This window comes from Armigeres subalbatus, unplaced genomic scaffold (genome assembly GCF_024139115.2).
Source record: "Armigeres subalbatus isolate Guangzhou_Male unplaced genomic scaffold, GZ_Asu_2 Contig1562, whole genome shotgun sequence".
NCBI lineage: Eukaryota > Metazoa > Arthropoda > Insecta > Diptera > Culicidae > Armigeres > Armigeres subalbatus.
In genome coordinates this window covers 1-18,954 of record NW_026942354.1, presented here as the reverse complement: position 1 = coordinate 18,954, position 18,954 = coordinate 1, and the positions used below count along the sequence as shown (strand labels likewise).

The window sequence follows — 18,954 nt, the reverse complement described above, 5'->3', positions numbered from 1 at the left end:
CGTTTCCATCTTCTATACCTACACCTACAACTTGATTGGTTCTAGCAGGTAACTGTTAGAATTCGAATTGATCGGAAAAGCTCGTTTTGGCATCTAATTACTATCACTTTGGCAACCCGTTAACCGAGACAAACCACTGTCATAGAACCTAACCCCAGATTTCATTAAAAAATCCACAGGAACTCGTGGCGAGTGCAGAGGTGTTGCAGTGGGCGAGTCATCAATTCTTTTCCATCTCCGATAAACGCAAATTTGTCATGGCTGCCATTGATTCGAATAGATTGTGCAATAGATGGCGCTATTGTTTTCGATGACGAGAGATTTGAAGCTGATTTTCACTAAAAGCTATGCCTGTTTGTCTGTGGTTTAGCGTTGATAATCAAAAGTTTCAACAAAACTGGCAAATTCGTGGAGAGTTTACGTTCGAGTCTCCAAAATCCATCGAAAGATTAAGGATATAGATTAACGTTCAAAATTTTACATTATTTCGCGACGGTTCCCAGTTTTGAAATTTTCATTCACACCCAGTTTTGCAATATTTATACGTTAACAGTATTTATCCATAACTTGTTAAACATCCACCATATTTATCCATCAATTCATAAACTTAAACCATGTTTATCAGACCTCTTCATGTTTCCAAAAGTATCAAAAATTCAACCTAGAATTAAAATTCTTATGCTAAAACAAGCCTTCTGTCAAATTTTCAGCTAATTCGTATAACATTTCGAGGTGGCTCAAATCGATTTAGTGTTTTTGAGCTGTTTTCAATTTGAAAAAAAATCAAGTTAGAGATATAAACGACAAAAGCATCACAACAACCTCTAAACGGCAGCTTATGGTGTGCTCTACAAGTCTTGTGAACATTTCTATTAATTTCGTTCACGATTTGGCCATGTTAAAGTGATTTTCAACCTTTTAACTACATAAAACACTGTTTCTCTTTGAAGTCGTTGTTATACAAAGTTCTTGAATTTATTGCAAATCGTTGCTTGTTTATTATATTATTATCCTTCTCTAGACATTTGAGTAATAGAATCGTCAATGTGCGATTTATCGTAAAATTCTTAAAAATCAGAAACTGTACATTTGTCATAAATTTACACGCTAGGATCTCTTCAAAGAAGTTGATCGAACAAAGAAGCTTTGATTACACTATTTACTACGATGCACGACGGTGCAATGAACCAAATTTGGAAGTCGTTTGTTGTAAGCATCAAATATTATCGAAAACCAATGCTTCTTTGTTCGAATAACTTGTTTGAAGAAATCCTAACGTGTAAATTTATGACAAATGTTTAGGTTCTGATTTTTAAAAAATTGTCACACATTAGCGTTTGTATTACTCAAATGTCCAAGAGAAAAGAGGGATAATAATACAATAAAATAGTAATAATTTGTAATAAATACAAGAAATTTGTAGAACAACAACTTGCAGGGGAAAAAGAGTTCTTAAGCACTTCAAAGCTTGAAATCATTTTAACATGGTCTAAACGTAAACAGAACGAATCGCAATGCTTACAAGACTTGTAGAGTACACCAAAAGCTTACGTTCAAAAAACTGTTGCGAAAGTTTTTGGTTTTAACCATCTCTTAGAATTTTATCAAAATTTAAAATAGCCCAAAAACACTAAATCGACTTGAGCCACCTAGATGTTTTATCCAAATTAGCTGAAAATTTGACAGAAGGCTTATTTTAGAACAAGAATTGTGATTCTGAGCTGATCGGTTGAATTTTGATACTTTTTGAAAACGTGAAGAGGTCTAATATTTATCCATCACTTGATCAAACTTCAACCTAAAACCCAAATTTATCCCAAGTGGTGATTATGCCTTTCTCGATTCGATATGTTGGATTCGAATTAATGTTGTAAATGCTGTGCTAATTGCCTACATCTTGGCGGTTAAAATATTTGATGCAACTCTATCACGCTGCTTATAAATTACTCAATAATTGAGTAATTTTTAGGCAATTATTATGAGAGTAATGGATTGCGTCATGGCTAAATTGATTAATGACTTAAAGTGTGCATGTAAACAGCGTATTTGTTAAAAGAAAAATAGAAATATTATTCAAATCGAATGAGTTATTAGCAAACAAAAACAATAGTGTCCAACTAGGAAAGTTTCTCCGTCGAATGAAACTAGTTGCACTCGAATCGGTCAAGTCCTTCTATATGAAACGTGTTTAACAATAAAAAATTCCCGGGGCTACACACACACACACACACACACAGTCAGACATGTGCCCAGTTTTTCGAGCTGAGTCGATTGGTATATAACACTATGGGTTTCCGAGCCTTCTATCAAAATTTGGCTTTTGGAGTGAAATTATAGCCTTCTGGTACAACTTTGTTGTTCGAGAAAGGCAAAAAGGGCACTTCTTTTTGTAACGACTAAACGCTTTGAAAGATGAGTAAAGATTGATTTTATTAGTTCAGTTTTAGGTTACGAGAAATAGTCTTAAAGTGGCATTATTGAAAATGAAAAGAGGAGGTACTAGGAGTTTACTTTTGTTTCGTTATTTAAAATGAATTAATCCGAGTTGATCAGAATTTTTTACTGTTATGTATTTTGAATTGGAAGAATGGACACTTGCATCGTGAGAACGATGGGCTCGGTCGTAGGCAAAGAGATCGAATTATGCTACGCTAATTTATTGTCTGGGGCAGAGCTTCAAATATTCATCTTCATGAAGCAACTTCGGTCCGAATTTTGACAAACATCGCATGAATATTCAAAACATAGAATGACATATGTCGTTTTCGGTTATTGCTGGGTCGAACCTAGTTCTGCACCGAATCCGCTCTAACAGCTGTCAAAACGTTCGGTTATTCGTTCAGGTTGGATCGCGATCCGCACCAGATCCGACCCAAAATGAATGAGGTTCGCTCTCCGATTTATCGAGATCCAACCTAGGTTCACCAATACATTCGAACACAAACTGTCAAACTGCGGTGTTTATGTTTACGCTAAAGGAAAATGAAAACGTAAAGGACACGGATAGGTATTTGATTTTATTTGTTTCACTTGTTAAATCTGTCAATTTTGTTGCTGTCTTCCACGTAAAAATGGATTATTTTTATTATGTGCTGTCTTCAAGCTTCTCTGATGGTGAATCGGATTCAGATATCGACATATTTTTTCGCTGATTACCTCAGATGGTAGTTCCATGATAAACAAAATGGGGTTGAACAATTTGTTGAAAATGTGACTTATAAAACGCAGTAACGAGAAGGTAACAGAAATTTATTCACTATCACGATACGAATTCGTACATATACTTGAGGTATAATTCCTCTATCACAGGGAAAATAGCGTACCAGAGTATCTGCTGCTATGAAGTTATTTATATACCAAAATGTTCATACCATTATTTTATTCATGATTGCAATTCTGTGCATAATTTGTTCAAGGTTACGGATTTGAAGAATATACACCTAATGTATTAACTTTGGCATTAATCATTTATAAGAGTTTAGCAACTATATTGCCATCAACAAATTTATTGTTAATTATTTATAAATGATTATTTATAAATAAAATCAAATGTTTATTTAGGAACAGTTTTCATACGAATTGTGCATAATTTTTGAGTGGAAGAAAGGTTTTTAATTGTAATTCGTTAAGAAAACGACAAAGACATATTTATCCCATTGATATTTATTATGTTGAATCTCCTGTTTAGATTTTGTAGTGAAAAATTATTTGCCTCTTCTGTATATGTATTTGGTTTTGCAGTTCTGACGAAATCGCAATTTATCCCAAAGGGTCTCCCCCTATTGAGGGAAAAATAGCAGAAAGAATGCAAATAGCAAAAAAATGCTGTTCAACTCTTGTACGATTTGATTCTTTGTTTTAAAATAAAAGACTCCAAATCTCAATGAATTTTGTATTGGATTTTTTACAAAGTGTTTCCATATTTTCTTGTACTGTTCCATTTCAATGACATAATTGATAATTCAAATCTACTGTAACACAATCACTGTTACCCAAAAAGCCATATAGAATCAGCTTAATAGTTTATCGGGAAACACGGATTGGCATAAATTCTTTCTCGGCAATCCACATTGCCGTCGTCATTCATCACAAGCTCCTAATCACATTAATTTATTGATGGATTAATAGTCATTTTAGTCATTAAACAATTAACAGAAGAAACGTCTGATTTCCCCCATAATTCATAAAACAAGAAAAAAAAATAACACTAATAACAAAATTCAATAGATAAAATATGTCTGTTTCTGCCAGCTGATAAAAGTGCGAATTGAAAACAAAACAGATGATAGGGATTGAGTTACCACTAATACCATCATACTGACTCGATCCCGATTCGTTTTTCGTTCGGTTATTCAGAGTCGGGGTCGGACCTGACCCAGGTTTAAAACCGAAAACGACAATAGTCAGACGACTACTCCACGAACTCATTCATTCGACTGTCACTGAATGTGTTTACGATGTGCAAAAAAAACATAATTACTAATTAGCATTGTTTATGTTGATGTTTACCGCTGAAAGTGCCTCGCGGATGAAAATCGGATTCAGTCCTGTGTGATAAATCACTTTACTCATTTGAAACGTGTTCAGATTTCAGATAATTTATCAATTTATAAAATGTGCATAAATATTCAATGACTAATATTCAACTGAATATTGACTGTCCAGAGCCGAGTATGAATGTGCCGGAAGTGAACTGACAAATGAAGAAAAATGGACTTCACTAAAAAATTTCGATTATTTTACACTCTGGTCTGGGGTGAACATTTGGGTTTAAGTAAGATGCCGATGACATGGGTCATCGCCGGAGTTGTAATTTTGAAAACGTTTATAATTATTTATTTTCAAGTGATTGCATTTGGTATGCGTATTTTACGAAAAGTCAAGTAGGATTTTATGACCGTGAGAAGGTCTGGAAGCTCTGTTGCTCGAAAGATGATAGAAACGTTCTTTGTTTTGTTTTACGATTTGTTTGTTAATGTTTGTTGTTATCTAGATTACGCGTAACACACAAAACTCGTTTTCCGGAGGAAAAAGCACCAACAGGAAGATCGAGACCGTGAAGAGACGGAGGAACTGTACCGCGCTAAAACGCACGAAAGTTCTATGAGAAGTTGAACCGTTCACGTGCCACAGCCCGATATGTGTAAGCGACATAAACGGGAACCTTCTTACAAACGAGCGTGAGATGATCCAAAGGTGGCAGCAGCACTACGAAGAGCACCTGAATGGCGATGTTGCAGACAACGGTGGCGGTATGGTAACGGCACGGCAAATGCTGGAGTAAAGCGTACCATTGGTACTTCGCGTACCTGAAGGAATAAAATAGACCCCATCTCGCGGTCCTTAGCCTCTTACCCAGCAACTCCTATCCCTACCTCCCCGCGGTGCTGGCCGGGATACGAGCAACCTTAGGCAAGATCGGGTAACCAACCCCGGTGGGAACTATGGTCGTATGCTGACAGGGAAGGGGGGTTTGCTCCTCTGGAGGTGCAAATCTTATTGAGCGTCTGTTCTCCATGTCAGGATCGGCTCACAAACAGCGTCTGTTCTCCATGTTAGGGGCGGCTGATCATCGTCCGAGTGCCAGCGAGGGACTCTAAGCGAAACTGTGCACCATGGTCCACAGGAAATAAGGAGGAATGGTCCTCCGGAAGTTTTGGCGGTTTTGTGTCAGACCCTACAAGCCAGCCTTTAAAAAAAAACTAGCAACGAACAATCAGCAAGAGAATACGAACTTGAATAATTGGCGAAGACCACAGCGACGAAAAGAGACTAGCGATTGGAAGCTCGGATAATGGAAGTTCAAATCTCTCAACTTCATCGGGAGCACATGCATACTCGCCGATGTACTCAAGGACCGTGGATTCGGCATCCTAACACTGCAGGAGGTTTGCTGGAAGGGATCGATGGTGCGAACGTTTAGAGGTAATCATACCATCTACCAGAGCTGCGGCAACACACACGAGCTGGGAACAGCTTTCATAGTGATGGGCGGTATGCAAAGGCGCGTGATCGGGTGGTGGCCGATCAATGAAAGAATGTGCAGGTTGAGGATCAAAGGCCGGTTCTTCAACTTCAGCATAATCAACGTCCATAGCACACACTCCGGAAGCACTGATGATGATAAGGACGCATTCTACGCGCAGCTGGAACGTGAGTACACCAGCTGCCCAAGCCACGACGTCAAAATCATCATAGGAGATTTGAACGCTCAGGTTGGCCAAGAGGAGGAGTTTAGACCGACTATTGGAAAGTTCAGCGCTCACCGGCTGACGAACGAAAACGGCCTACGACTAATTGATTTCGCCGCCTCCAAGAATATGGCCATTCACAGCACCTACTTTCAACACAGCCAGCCGTATCGGTACACCTGGAGATCACCACTGCAGACAGAATCACAAATCGACCACGTTCTGATTGATGGACGGCACTTCTCCGACATTATCGACGTCAGGACATATCGTGGCGCTAACATCGACTCTGACCATTATCTGGTGATGGTTAAACTGCGCCCAAAACCATACGTCATCAACAATGTTCGGTACCGACGAGGAGATCTGGTCCGTTGTCGCGGTACGACCTTGAACGACTGAAGCAACCTGATGTCGCCACTGCATACGCGCAGCATATCGAGGCAGCGTTGCCGGAAGAGGATGAGCTCAATGGGGCCCCTCTTGAAGACTGCTGGAATACAGTCAAAGCAGCCATTAACGACGCAGCGGTGAACAACGTCGGGTATATGGGACGAAGTCGACGGAACGATTGGTTCGACGAAGAGTGCAGACAGATTCTGGAGGAGAAGGACGCAGCGCGGGCGGTCGTGCTGCAGCAAGGTACCCGGCAGAACGTGGAACGTTATAGACGGAAGCGGAGACAGCAGACTCGCCTTTTTCAGGAGAAGAAACGCCGCCTGGAAGAAGCGGAGTGCGAGGAGATGGAACAGCTGTGCCGTTCTCAAGAAACACGCAAGTTCTATCAGAAGCTCAACGCATCCCGCAAAGGCTTCGTGCCGCGAGCCAAAATGTGCCGGGATAAGGATGGGAGCATCTTGACGGACGAACGTGTGGTGATCGAAAGGTGGAAGCAGCACTACGAGGAACATTTGAATGGCGCTGAGAGTACAGGCAGTGAAAGTCAAGGCAGCGGAGGAGATGACTACGTCAGTTCAGCGGACGATGGAAGCCAACCAGCCCCAACTTGAGGGGAAGTTAAGGATGCCATTCAACAGCTAACGACCAATAAAGCAGCTGGTAAGAATGGCATCGGAGCTGAGCTCATCAAGATGGCCCCGGAAAAGCTGGCCACTTGCCTGCACAAACTGATAGTCAGAATCTGGGAAACTGAACAGCTACCGGAGGAGTGGAAGGAAGGGGTTATATGCCCCATCTACAAGAAAGGCGACAAACTGGAGTGTGAGAACTTTCGAGCGATCACCATCCTTAATGCCGCCTACAAAGTGATATCCCAGATCATCTTCCGTCGTCTGTCACCATTAGTGAACGAGTTCGTGGGAAGTTATCAAGCCGGCTTCGTTGACGGCCGCTCGACAACGGACCAGATCTTTACTGTACGGCAAATCCTTCAAAAATGCCGTGAATACCAGGCCCCAACGCACCATCTGTTCGTTGATTTCAAGGCGGCATACGACAGTATAGACCGCGTAGAGCTATGGAAAATTATGGACGAGAACAGCTTTCCTGGGAAGCTTACCAGACTGATCAAAGCAACGGTGGATGGTGTGCAAAACTGTGTGAAGATTTCGGGCGAACACTCCAGTTCGTTCGAATCGCGCCGGGGACTAAGACAAGGTGATGGACTTTCGTTCCTGTTGTTCAACATTGCGCTGGAACGGGCCTTCCCAACCTTTTCAAGCCACGGTCCGATTTTCAGAATGGCCACTTGCGTGTGGGCCAGACAATATTCGGTATATTTTTTATACAGTTTCAAAATAACCAAAATAAATATTTTTTCCCGAATGGCATTTAGTTTTACAGAATGCCTAAAATTGTTTAAAAGAAAAACTAAACACAAATTAAATCTTGTTTGAATGCGTTTGAACATTTTTTTTGTGAGCTTATTTCCTTTTTCTTTTTATGTAACAGTAGGTACATGGAATTGTTTGCTTCTTTCCAGTACTCGACGCATATTGATTTCACAATCGGTATTCGAACTTCGCAAGTGCGATAATGAAGATCAACAATTACTTTTTACTGCTTTCATTCTTGATAAGACTTGTTTACACAGATATGTATATCTGGAGGGTGAAAATATCTTACGAAATATATTTGTATGTATCTTTCTGAAATTTAGATTTGAGCACGTTGCTGCATTGGAGGTCAATCATCTCCATTTGAATCATTCTAAGTACGTTATTCACATCAGTAAACGAGGAACTGTGTTCTCAAAAATAAGCGAATAGGTTTGAAAATTTGTGTTCGAAGGCTTCGACTGTTTTCAACCTAATTTGAGAAATGTATCAATTTTTAACAATCAATTGTGTCAAATTATTTCGTTTCAATAGTTTGCATGTTGGATAATAAAGGAGCGATGTATTGATCCTTGATTTGGAGCCTTATGTACTTGCCATTAAGGTGATTGGTGACATCTGCTATAAAGGCCAAGCAACTCACCCATTCAAGTTCATGCAGCTTGGACATTGCATTTGCTTTATCCTGTAAAAATGGTTTGATTTTCTATCGAAGAGAATAGAATCTCTCTAGCAAGGTACCACGGGTTAGCCAACGAACTTCGCAATAACACAGCAAATCAGCAAATCACCGTATTCTGCCTCATTTCCGTCAACATACTTTGGAATTAGTGGTGGTTAAGTTTCCTCGCATAGGTAAAGTTGATTTTTTTTAATAACTAGCGTCGCTACATCACGAATATTGATAGTTTTTGCACGTATATCTTTTTTGGTAAAAAAAATGCAAGGTGCAAAGAAATATCACAAATTAAATTTCGTGGCTTATTAACAATTATATAACAAATGTTCTTTCCCGTCATCGCCTGAGCTCCATTAGTTTTTTGGCCTTAAATTTTCAAAGAAGTAGTCGTTTGCTTTATTGATATCAAAGCTGCCAATTTCTCTGTAATCTGAAGATGATTCTCTGTCCTGGAAAGGTTTTATCCGTATTGTCAAAATCTCATTAACAGCAAAACTAGCCCGTACTGCAATATTGGACTCCATGCTGGTCCAGATTTAATTCTTTTGATTAGTAAAAACCTACAGTATTTATTATTAAATAATAAGTAGGAGCTTCTCAAGTCAAATAGAAAAGCTTTCGGGTAATATATCAAGTATTTTTTCTAACACTCCGCGGGCCACAAAAAATGAAGCCAAGGGCCGCATCCAGCCCGCGGGCCGTACGTTGGGCAGCCCTGCGCTAGAAGGTGTCATGCGGAGAGCCGGATGTAACAGCCGGGGTACGATTTTCAATAGATTCAGTCAATTTATTTGTTTCGCGGATGACATGGACATTGTCGGGCGAACATTTGTAAAGGTGGCATAACTGTAGACCCGCCTGAAACGTGAAGCAACAAAAGTTGGACTGGCGGTGAATGCGTCAAAGACAAAGTACATGCTTGTGGGCGGAACCGAGCGCGACAGGGCCCGCCTGGGAAGCAGTGTTACGATAGACGGTGGTCGAGGAATTCGTCTACCTCGGATCCTTGCTAACGGCTGACAACAACGTTAGTCGTGAAATACGAAGGCGCATCATCTGTGGAAGTCGGGCCTACTACGGGCTCCAGAAGAAACTGCGGTCGAATAAGATTCGCCACCGCACCAAATGTGTCATGTACAAGACGCTTATAAGACCGGTTGTCCTCTACGGACATGAAACATGGACAATGCTCGAGGAGGACTTGCAAGCACTCGGAGTATTCGAGAGACGGGTGCTTAGGACCATCTTTGGCGGTGTGCAAGAAGACGGTGTGTGGCGGCGAAGAATGAACCATGAGCTCGCCCAACTCTACGGCGAACCCAGTATCCAGAAGGTAGCTAAAGCCGGAAGGGTACGATGGGCAGGACATGTTGCAAGAATGCCGGACAGCAACCCTGCAAAGACGGTGTTCGCTTCCGGCAGGTACGAGACGGCGTGGAGCGCAGCGAGCGAGATGGGCAGACCAGGTGCAAAACGGCGAGCGTGGGGCATATCCGAGGATGGAGAGATGCGGCCTCGAATCGTGCATTGTGGCGTCAAATTGTTGATTCAGTGTTATCTGTTTAGATGTTAACTAAATAAATGAAAAATGATTGGTAATGAACCTAGGAGAACGCGCGCAGGACATGCGACTTCCGGCTCCGAATCTCCATGAAATCCAGGAGGAGATCGGCCGGCTGAAAAACAACAAAGCCCCTGGTGTTGACCAACTACCAGGAGAGCTGTTTAAACATAGTGGTGAGGCACTGGCTAGAGCGCTGCACTGGGTAATTACCAAGGTTTGGGAGGATGAGGTTCTGCCGCAGGAGTGGATGGAAGGTATCGTGTGTCCCATCTACAAAAAGGGTGATAAGCTGGATTGTGGCAACTACCGCGCAATCACAATGCTGAACGCCGCCTACAAGGTACTCTCCCAAATTTTATGCCGTCGACTAACACCAATTGCAAGAGAGTTCGTGGGGCAGTACCAGGCGGGATTTATCGGTGAACGCTCTACCACAGACCAGGTGTTCGCCATACGTCAGGTATTGCAGAAATGCCGCGAGTACAATGTCACCACACATCATCTATTTATCGACTTCAAAGCGATACAATCGATCGGGACCAGCTATGGCAGCTAATGCACGGAAATGGATTTCTGGATAAACTGATACGGTTGATCAAGGCGACGATGGATCGGGTGATATGCGTACTGCGAGTTCCAGGGGCATTCTCGACTCCCTTCGAAACGCGTAGAGGGTTACGGCAAGGTGATGGTTTTTCGTGTCTGCTATTCAACATCGCTTTGGAGGGAGTAATACGAAGAGCAGGGATTGACACGAGTGGTACGATTTTCACGAAGTCCGTCCAGTTATTTGGTTTCGCTGATGACATTGATATCATGGCACGTGACTTTGAGAGGATGGAGGAAGCCTACATCAGTCTGAAAAGCGAAGCTAAACGGATTGGACTAGTCATCAACACGTCGAAGACAAAGTACATGATAGAAAGAGGCTCAAGAGAGGTCAATGTGAGCCACCCACCACGAGTTTCTATCGGTGGTGACGAAATCGAGGTGGTAGAAGAATTTGTGTACTTGGGCTCACTGGTGACTGCCGAAAATGATACCAGCATAGAAATTCGGTGGCTGGAAATCGTACGTATTTGGACTCCGCAAAACGCTCCGATCGAATAGAATTCGCCGCCCTACCAAACTGACTATCTACAAAACGCTTATTAGACCGGTAGTTCTCTAAGGACACGAGACCTGGACGATGCCCGTGGAGGACCAACGCGCACTGGTAGTTTTCGAAAGGAAAGTGCTGCGTACCATCTATGGTGGGGTGCAGCTGGCGGACGGTACATGAAGGAGGCGAATGAATCACGAGTTGCATCAGCTGTTGGGAGAACCATCCATCGTTCACACAGCCAAAATCGGAAGACTGTGGTGGGCCGGGCACGTATCCAGAATGTTGGACAGAAATCCGGTGGAAATGGTTCTCGACAACGATCCGACGGGAACAAGAAGGCGACGTGCACAGCGGGCAAGGTGGATCGATCAAGTGGAGGGTGATTTGCGGACCCTCCGCATACTGCATGGTTGGCGACGTGCATTCATGGACCGAGCTGAATGGAGAAGACTTTTATGTGCAGCACAGGCCACTCCAGCCTTAGTCTGGTAATCAATATAAAAAAATATCTAAATTACACTGTATCCGAATCTTCCCCTTTTACTTAGTATACATTGAAATTTTATAACCCAACCCGACCAGTAGATAATAACAGATTTATATCAGACCTTGTTATTCTGTTACAGCAGTTTTTTTTTATAACAGCGGTTGTTATAAAATATGTACCATTAGTAGTTAAAATAACAAAAATTGTAACACAATCTCTTCTAGTTTTAACAAAAATATTACTGAATATGTTATTTATTGAACAAAATTATAACTCGTTGTGTTACATAAAAAGTTTTGAAAATAGCTTATAGTATAACAAACTATGTTCTTGAAAAGATTATGATTATCCATAATGTAGGCAATTAACTTTGTCCAGCTGTTTCTACTTTGAATATAGGTTCAAGTTATACTGTAGGTGGTACCTTCGTTTTTGACGTAAACTACGTCTAAGGGGAAGACTCGGATACAGGGTGACAAATGAAAATTTCCAAATTCGAGACCGTCACGAAATCATGTAAGATTTTGAACTTTAATAGCGCCTTTATCTTCCAATGGATTTTTGAGATTTATATATCAATTGATTCGGAAATTCTCTACCAATTTGTCAATTAAATTGAAACTTTGGGTTATGAATGTTAAAATAGGGTATCGGATCATTTTGGCAGCACCCTCTTTTCTTGTCCGCAAGAGTCTCGTTTCGGCCGTCGCCGTTCAGTGCGGTTGGCTTTTGGACTCTCCTTTTTTGTGCGGTGTTTCGCACAAAAAAGTAGAACAATGGAGCCGGACCAGTGACCGCGGTCGAAACAAATGTAACAAAATGCGTAATGTAGTGCATGGTGTATAAAAAGTGATCCAGATAGAGGCATGTTTGTGCAGGCATGAGACGATCAATGTTATCAATGCCAATGCCCTTACTAGTAATGCAATCAATTTATATTAAAAACGACTTTGGAAAATGCATTTTTTGCAAACTGAAAACTAATAAGGCCGTTACACATATTTATGAAAAGTTATGGTCTCCGCAAAGTCAAGGGGGAGGAGGTAATCTTCTTCTTCTTCTACTGAATCGAGCGGCATGAAAATTTGAATGCAGAGGTTTTTGGGGCCGGGGAAGGTTCTTAAGATGGTTAGAGACCCCTCTCCGCTTTGAAACCTGGCTCATATACAAATGAAACACCAATTTCATCATAGCTCGAGATCAAGCAAATGGAAACAAATCTGGCGTGTGGAGGTTTTGGAAGAGAAGACATGTTTCTGTAGTGGTTTGCAACGCCTCCCCCATCTGGAAAGGGGGGCTTCCATACAAATGAACCAAAAATGTCTGCATAACTCGAGAATTAATCAGAGAATAAATCAATTTTAGGCGAAGCAAAGTTCGAAGGGTCTGCTAGTAAAAATTAAATATTAAAATGGAAAAAAAATAAAATAAAAAAAAACTCCTCGGATTTGTTAAAGAATGTTTTGAAAGTTCTCAAAACTTACCGGAATTTTTTTTTGTTGCCCCTCAAGTTGTTATTTTTGAGCAAAATAACAATGTGGGTGAGACATATTTAAAAAAAAATATTTATATCGGCCTAATAATATTTTGTCCAATAAAATGCGCGCCTGAATCAGAAGGATTTAACTTTGATTCAGGAAGTGTGAATGCACTTAAGATATTTTTATAATACGTGGGTGCAATAATGCGGTACTTATTGTACACGACAAAAGCTTCGGAACGCATACGTTCTTGAAACAGGCTATATGGAGATACACCCAGGTTTTTTACACGGTTTGGTTTTAGTCGTTCAAGACCTTCAGCGTCAATGAAACAATGAGTTAACCCCACCAAAAAATTCACAAAAAATCAAAGAAAATTCAGGGGGTATTTGAAAAGCTGTAAAAATTCAGGTTAACCGAGAAATTAATGAATTCCAACCGCGTAAAAAAAACCTGGGTGTACAATAGAGCTATCACTTTCTTGCTCCCTGATTCAAAAGTCTTGCAATGATATTAATAAAATGTTTGCACGAATATATTATCCATAATGACACTCAGTGTTGGTAGAATCATACTCAAATCTGAATCATCGAGGTTTCATGCACGAGCTAACTCGCCTGCAATTCTGTAGGGGAAGCATCGCGCTTGAGTTTCTCGGCCAGAATCGCATCGCTTCGCTCACTCACCGAAAAATGATTTCGTTCTAAAAAGCGCCAAAACGCAATCGAGATGTATGCTTTGTTTATATATAATTATTAGCCTTTGTTTTAGACGAAAAATAGTTAATTCAATGCATTCAACAATGAAGAACACGTAAATATCATGCAATGATGCAAATCGCAATTCAAATCATGAGCAAATCTCTCGGTCATAATTCTGATGGGATTTGACTCACGCATGGTTTGAATCGCCGATGAGATTTGAGATTTTGAGATTTTACCAACACTGCCAGACGGTAGGAGTTAGAATGTAATAACACACACACTATCTTTTCCCGTCCGCAACGTTTACTACTCGCGCGCACCACAACCAAATTAATTGGGTTTTGGTACATGATTGACATTTTATGATTTCTAGTGATGCACGAAAAACAAGATATGCCTATGATTGGAATGTTTCTGAATAATAAATGTTGCAAACGGAAAAGAGAATGCTTCCCTAAGGCTTCTTCTATTGAAATATTTCATCAAATGCTTCAAAACCCAAATGTAGGCAATTCGGATCCAAGAAAGGCATCATTACCACTGAGGACTAAATTTGGGTTTTCATAGTAAATTTTTTAAACAATTGTCGTATCCAACAATTTTCATATCTTAAGATACGCTAGTTTTGTTCGAAACCAGTGACATAAGTAATCAAATGAATTTTCTAAAAATATTCATGCATGATGGCACTACAATCCTCAATGAGCAAAACTGCTTTACGTAGTTTACGTTGGGCGGTTGTGTCTTGTACATATCACTTCTGATTTTTTTTTCCAATTGCTATCTACCAAAAATGTAGGCAATTTTTTTTAGGTAGAAATAAACATAACACATTATGTTATAATCATGTTATGCCGATCATGAAATTTTCTTTCCTGCATCTTTGGCAGAGAATTCATAACAAAATTATTGCAAGTTTTGTTATTTGTAGCACATATTGATATAATTGTGATAAAATTTTGTTATGACTAGCTGGTCAGGGAATGGTTTCGGTTCCACATGATGTGGTGTTCAGGTATTAGGAAGCGTGTCCTGAGCCTTTCCAACAATTCACCAAAGCGGCTTGATTTTAGCCAGACGACTGACCTCAGTATCTCGCATTCTCATCCGATCAAGAATCATTTTAAGGAGCTTGTTTCGGACTCAGTTGTGCTGTTTAAGGTGATTTTGGAGGACGTTCTGTGCCAATTCTGCGTTGATGCAAATCTTCAAGCTAATGAAGTTTTCTGTCTGTGACATCTACTGCCGCTGCATGAATAACTGTCCCATGTTTGCTTGGTTTGCTTCCTAAGTCAAGGCAGTTATGCTTTTACAGGCAGTCTAGGCCACCTTCAAGCTATGATGTCTGAACTCTGATCAGTCACTCTACCATTGAAGAAGATATTGGTGTCATCTGCAAACAGAGACAAAGTGCCAAATGGATTGGGCCCTAGAATACCATTCTGAAGAACGGCCGCGATGATGCAGTGTGCATCAGATGCAGCATCGCCAATATTGAGCCGAAGTGTCCTCGCCGACAAACAGTTTTTGATGATTTTCACTAAAAAACTGAGTAGATTTTTTTACAAGTAGTAATGCATTATGTACTGATCCAACACACGCGTAGTAGTTGCCAAGCTACCACACCACATGGCAGTGTACCGGAGCGTGGGACTTTCACCCACTAATCCCTCCTTGGGCATCAACCCTAAATTCCCCCGGGACAGCTTTTCAGCATTGCTTCTGGAGGATTGGCTGTACTTAATGTACTCATTCACACAGGCACTCATACCATTTGAGACTTACTTGGAAGCTCACTCTAACACTCAACTGCCATGCCTCGAGGAACAATAGCGGTAACTGCCTGGGCCAACAGATTCTACGCTAAGACACTCCTTCCTCAGCATGTGTAGTCTATTCACAAACCGCACTGCCTATGATCGCATATTTGTAATAATCGATAAAGTAGGCATGGGAAAAATGGAACGTTGAAGTTTGTGATACGCATAAGTATGCAAATCTCAATGAATTTCTTAAAATTCTCAAAAATTGCACAAGCACTTTATCCAGTTGAAATCTTCGGTAAAAACATATCCATTAATTGGTGATTGAATGCAAACTAATTGCGAAATTTTTTGTACATAGTGCATGGCGTACCGACAATAAAGTTTTTCAGTGTTACGGTTATACGGTCACTTTGCTTAATGTTACAGAACAACTTGGTAGTTTTTTCGAGTTTTTTGGAACAAACTCTCTTATTTCACCTGGTCAACTGGAAGTATTATCAATTTGGAGATTGTTCATGAGCTTATCTAAAAATCGATAAAAATGCAATTGTTACAAATATGCGATCATGGGCAGCGCAGCCATGCCACAGGGTGACCATAGCGGCTACCCGCTACGACACTCCTTCCTCAGCACAGGCCGATCACTTACTCTTCTGCCGAAGCAGATCACGCGCTAGCTTACCGAAGTAGGGCACTCTCCGTGCATCACTTGTGCATACCACCCTGCCGGCAAAGCAGCTTATCCAAATGTTTCTCGCCCCATGTGAGGGCTTATTTGGGCGCTCACCCTAACAATCCACTGGCATGCCTCGAGGTGCCAATAGCGGTATGTAGGGACCAATCAACGATACTCCCTGGACACTCCTGCCTCAGCATGCACAGTCCACACTCAATCTTCTGCCGTGTCTTGAGGTGACAATAGTGGTGACGCACCACGACACTCTTGCCTCAGCACAACCAAACCTCAACTCACTCTCTGCTGAAGCAGCACACGCACTACCCTACCTCTTTGTGGGTTCCTGTGCGTTTTGAGCGGCACACGCTTACTTTGATAGGGCCTGCTTGCGGACACATGCAGTTTTTTGTAGAGGTTCAACAGAGCCCACTGCCAAACCCCACCACGTCCTAGGCAAGCCCCTAACTCGCAGAGGCCGTGGGGAGGGGTCGTAAAGCCCTTGAACATAGTCCCTGCTGCCCCTGTGAGCATATACACCAGTCTACCATGCCAGGCGTTGTTGAAGGCCTTTACGACGTCCAGCAGCGACTGAAAGGTTGATTTTTTCTGTGGCAATTTCGAGAAGCCGACGCTCAATCGCTTTTTCAAAAGGCTTAGATCCTAGGTTCCAAAAGTTTGTCCAGGGATTCCTCCAGTAATTTTTATTGCAGATCCTCCAAGAGTTCCTCCAGAAGATGAAGATTTTTCAGGAATTCCCCCGGAAGTTCATCTAGAGATTCGGAAGTTCCGGAATTTCTCTGAAAGTATTAATATTATAATTCCATTGTTTTCGTTTGTTATAATTTTATGTTACTTTCACTATTAATGGGACACAATTTATAATATAATCTATTTCAAAAAGGTACATAGCTTAATAACATGATCAGTTATAAGTTAGTTACTTTATTCTGGTCGGGATTATACCTCACAATAATGTGCTCATTTTAGACACCCTGCACAAGTAACGGATTTTTACCAACAGCTTGATGGATATTGCCCACTAAACTTATTCAAATGTGGGAATGGTCAGTTTTTACTAAATGAATGGAAGAAAATTTACGGATCACCTGCACGTTACTGACTACCCAGTCAACAGAAGATCGTATATGATGTCACAAAAGATGCTAAAGTGGAGGCAATATAGGTACTTCCCCTTACAATATGTACGTATATCGCCTCCACTTTAGTATCTTATGTGACACCATATACGATCTTGTGTTGACTGAAATATCTCTTGGTATTATCCCGAATCAAGATGAAAACATTTCCAACTATGCATTTATTTTTGTTTATTATTTGAACATGGATCCTTGGATGTTCCGTGAGGCTTAAAATGCTGCTCCGGCCAGGCCCAGGTTGCAGGAAGTGATGGCTCGTAGCGGAAGCAGTATTGGTGTGACTTGACAAGAGCCAGTTTATCTTCCGGCTCGGGATACCTGGAAGCAATGCCTGGAATTTCATTAATTCGTTAGTCAAACATCGTTCAAACATTTAAAAATTTCAACAAACCTTCCTTGTAAGCATATTCAACCACTGCAACAGCTATTTCGATTGAACACTGCTTAATACTACTCAACGGAGGATACAGTAGACCTTTGGATAAATCTTCGTCGGAAACCTTCCTGGAAATGACTTGCGCTGCCGTCAGAAATATGTCGTCTGAAATGTGATGAATTCCGGAGGCAATAACGCCCAAAGCCACACCCGGAAAGACATACGCATTATTTCCTTGACCAGTGATGAAGGTTTTTCCATCTCTCTGAACCGGCGGAAATGGTGACCCTGACGCAAATAAACATGTGCCTTCCGTAACATCGTATGCCTGTTGGGGTGTACATTCTGCGACTGCCGTTGGGTTTGACAAGGCGAATATGATTGGACGTTCGTTACATTCTCTCATAGATTTCAGTACTTCTTCGTTGAAAGCTCCAGCAACGGCCGATGCTCCAATCAGCACTGATGGTTTAATCTCTTTGACGATTGCCAAAAAGTCTTTCGATGGATATATATCTTTCGCGTAGCGAACCATATGCGCATCCAAGTTTTCCTTCTCTCTTTCTAACACTAACAATCCATGCTTATCGAACATCCAAATCTTCTCGCAAGCTTGTTCAGTCGACATGCCTTCGGACTCCATCGCTCTCACCAGAAGATTGGCAATACCAATTGCTGCTTCGCCCGCACCGAAGAATAGAAATGTATGCTCAGACATTGTTTTCTCTACAATCTTCTGCGACGCAATCAACCCAGCCACCACAATGGACGCCGTCCCCTGAATATCATCGTTGAACGTACAGTACGTGTCTCTGTACCGAGCCAAGAATTTGAAAGCGTTTTTATTCCCAAAATCTTCAAACTGAATCAGAGTATTTTGCCCATATCGCTTCACCGCGGCCGCCATGAACTCATCGATTAACTCATCATACTCCTCCCCGCTCACACGCTTTTGCTTCAACCCAATGTACA

The 18,954-nt window shown here is 41.3% G+C and overlaps 1 protein-coding gene across 1 annotated transcript; it reads right to left on the bottom strand.

Moving 5' to 3' along the window:
• Positions 1 to 17,739: 17,739 nt before the first annotated feature.
• On the bottom strand, positions 17,740 to 18,949 carry LOC134203002 (NADP-dependent malic enzyme-like; the record flags this gene model as incomplete). Its single annotated transcript, XM_062678000.1, has 2 exons — positions 17,740 to 17,937; positions 17,998 to 18,949. Coding segments are annotated over 2 exons (1,122 nt in total), but the record flags the coding sequence as incomplete, so codon positions are not given.
• Between the last annotated feature and the right edge of the window lie 5 nt (positions 18,950 to 18,954).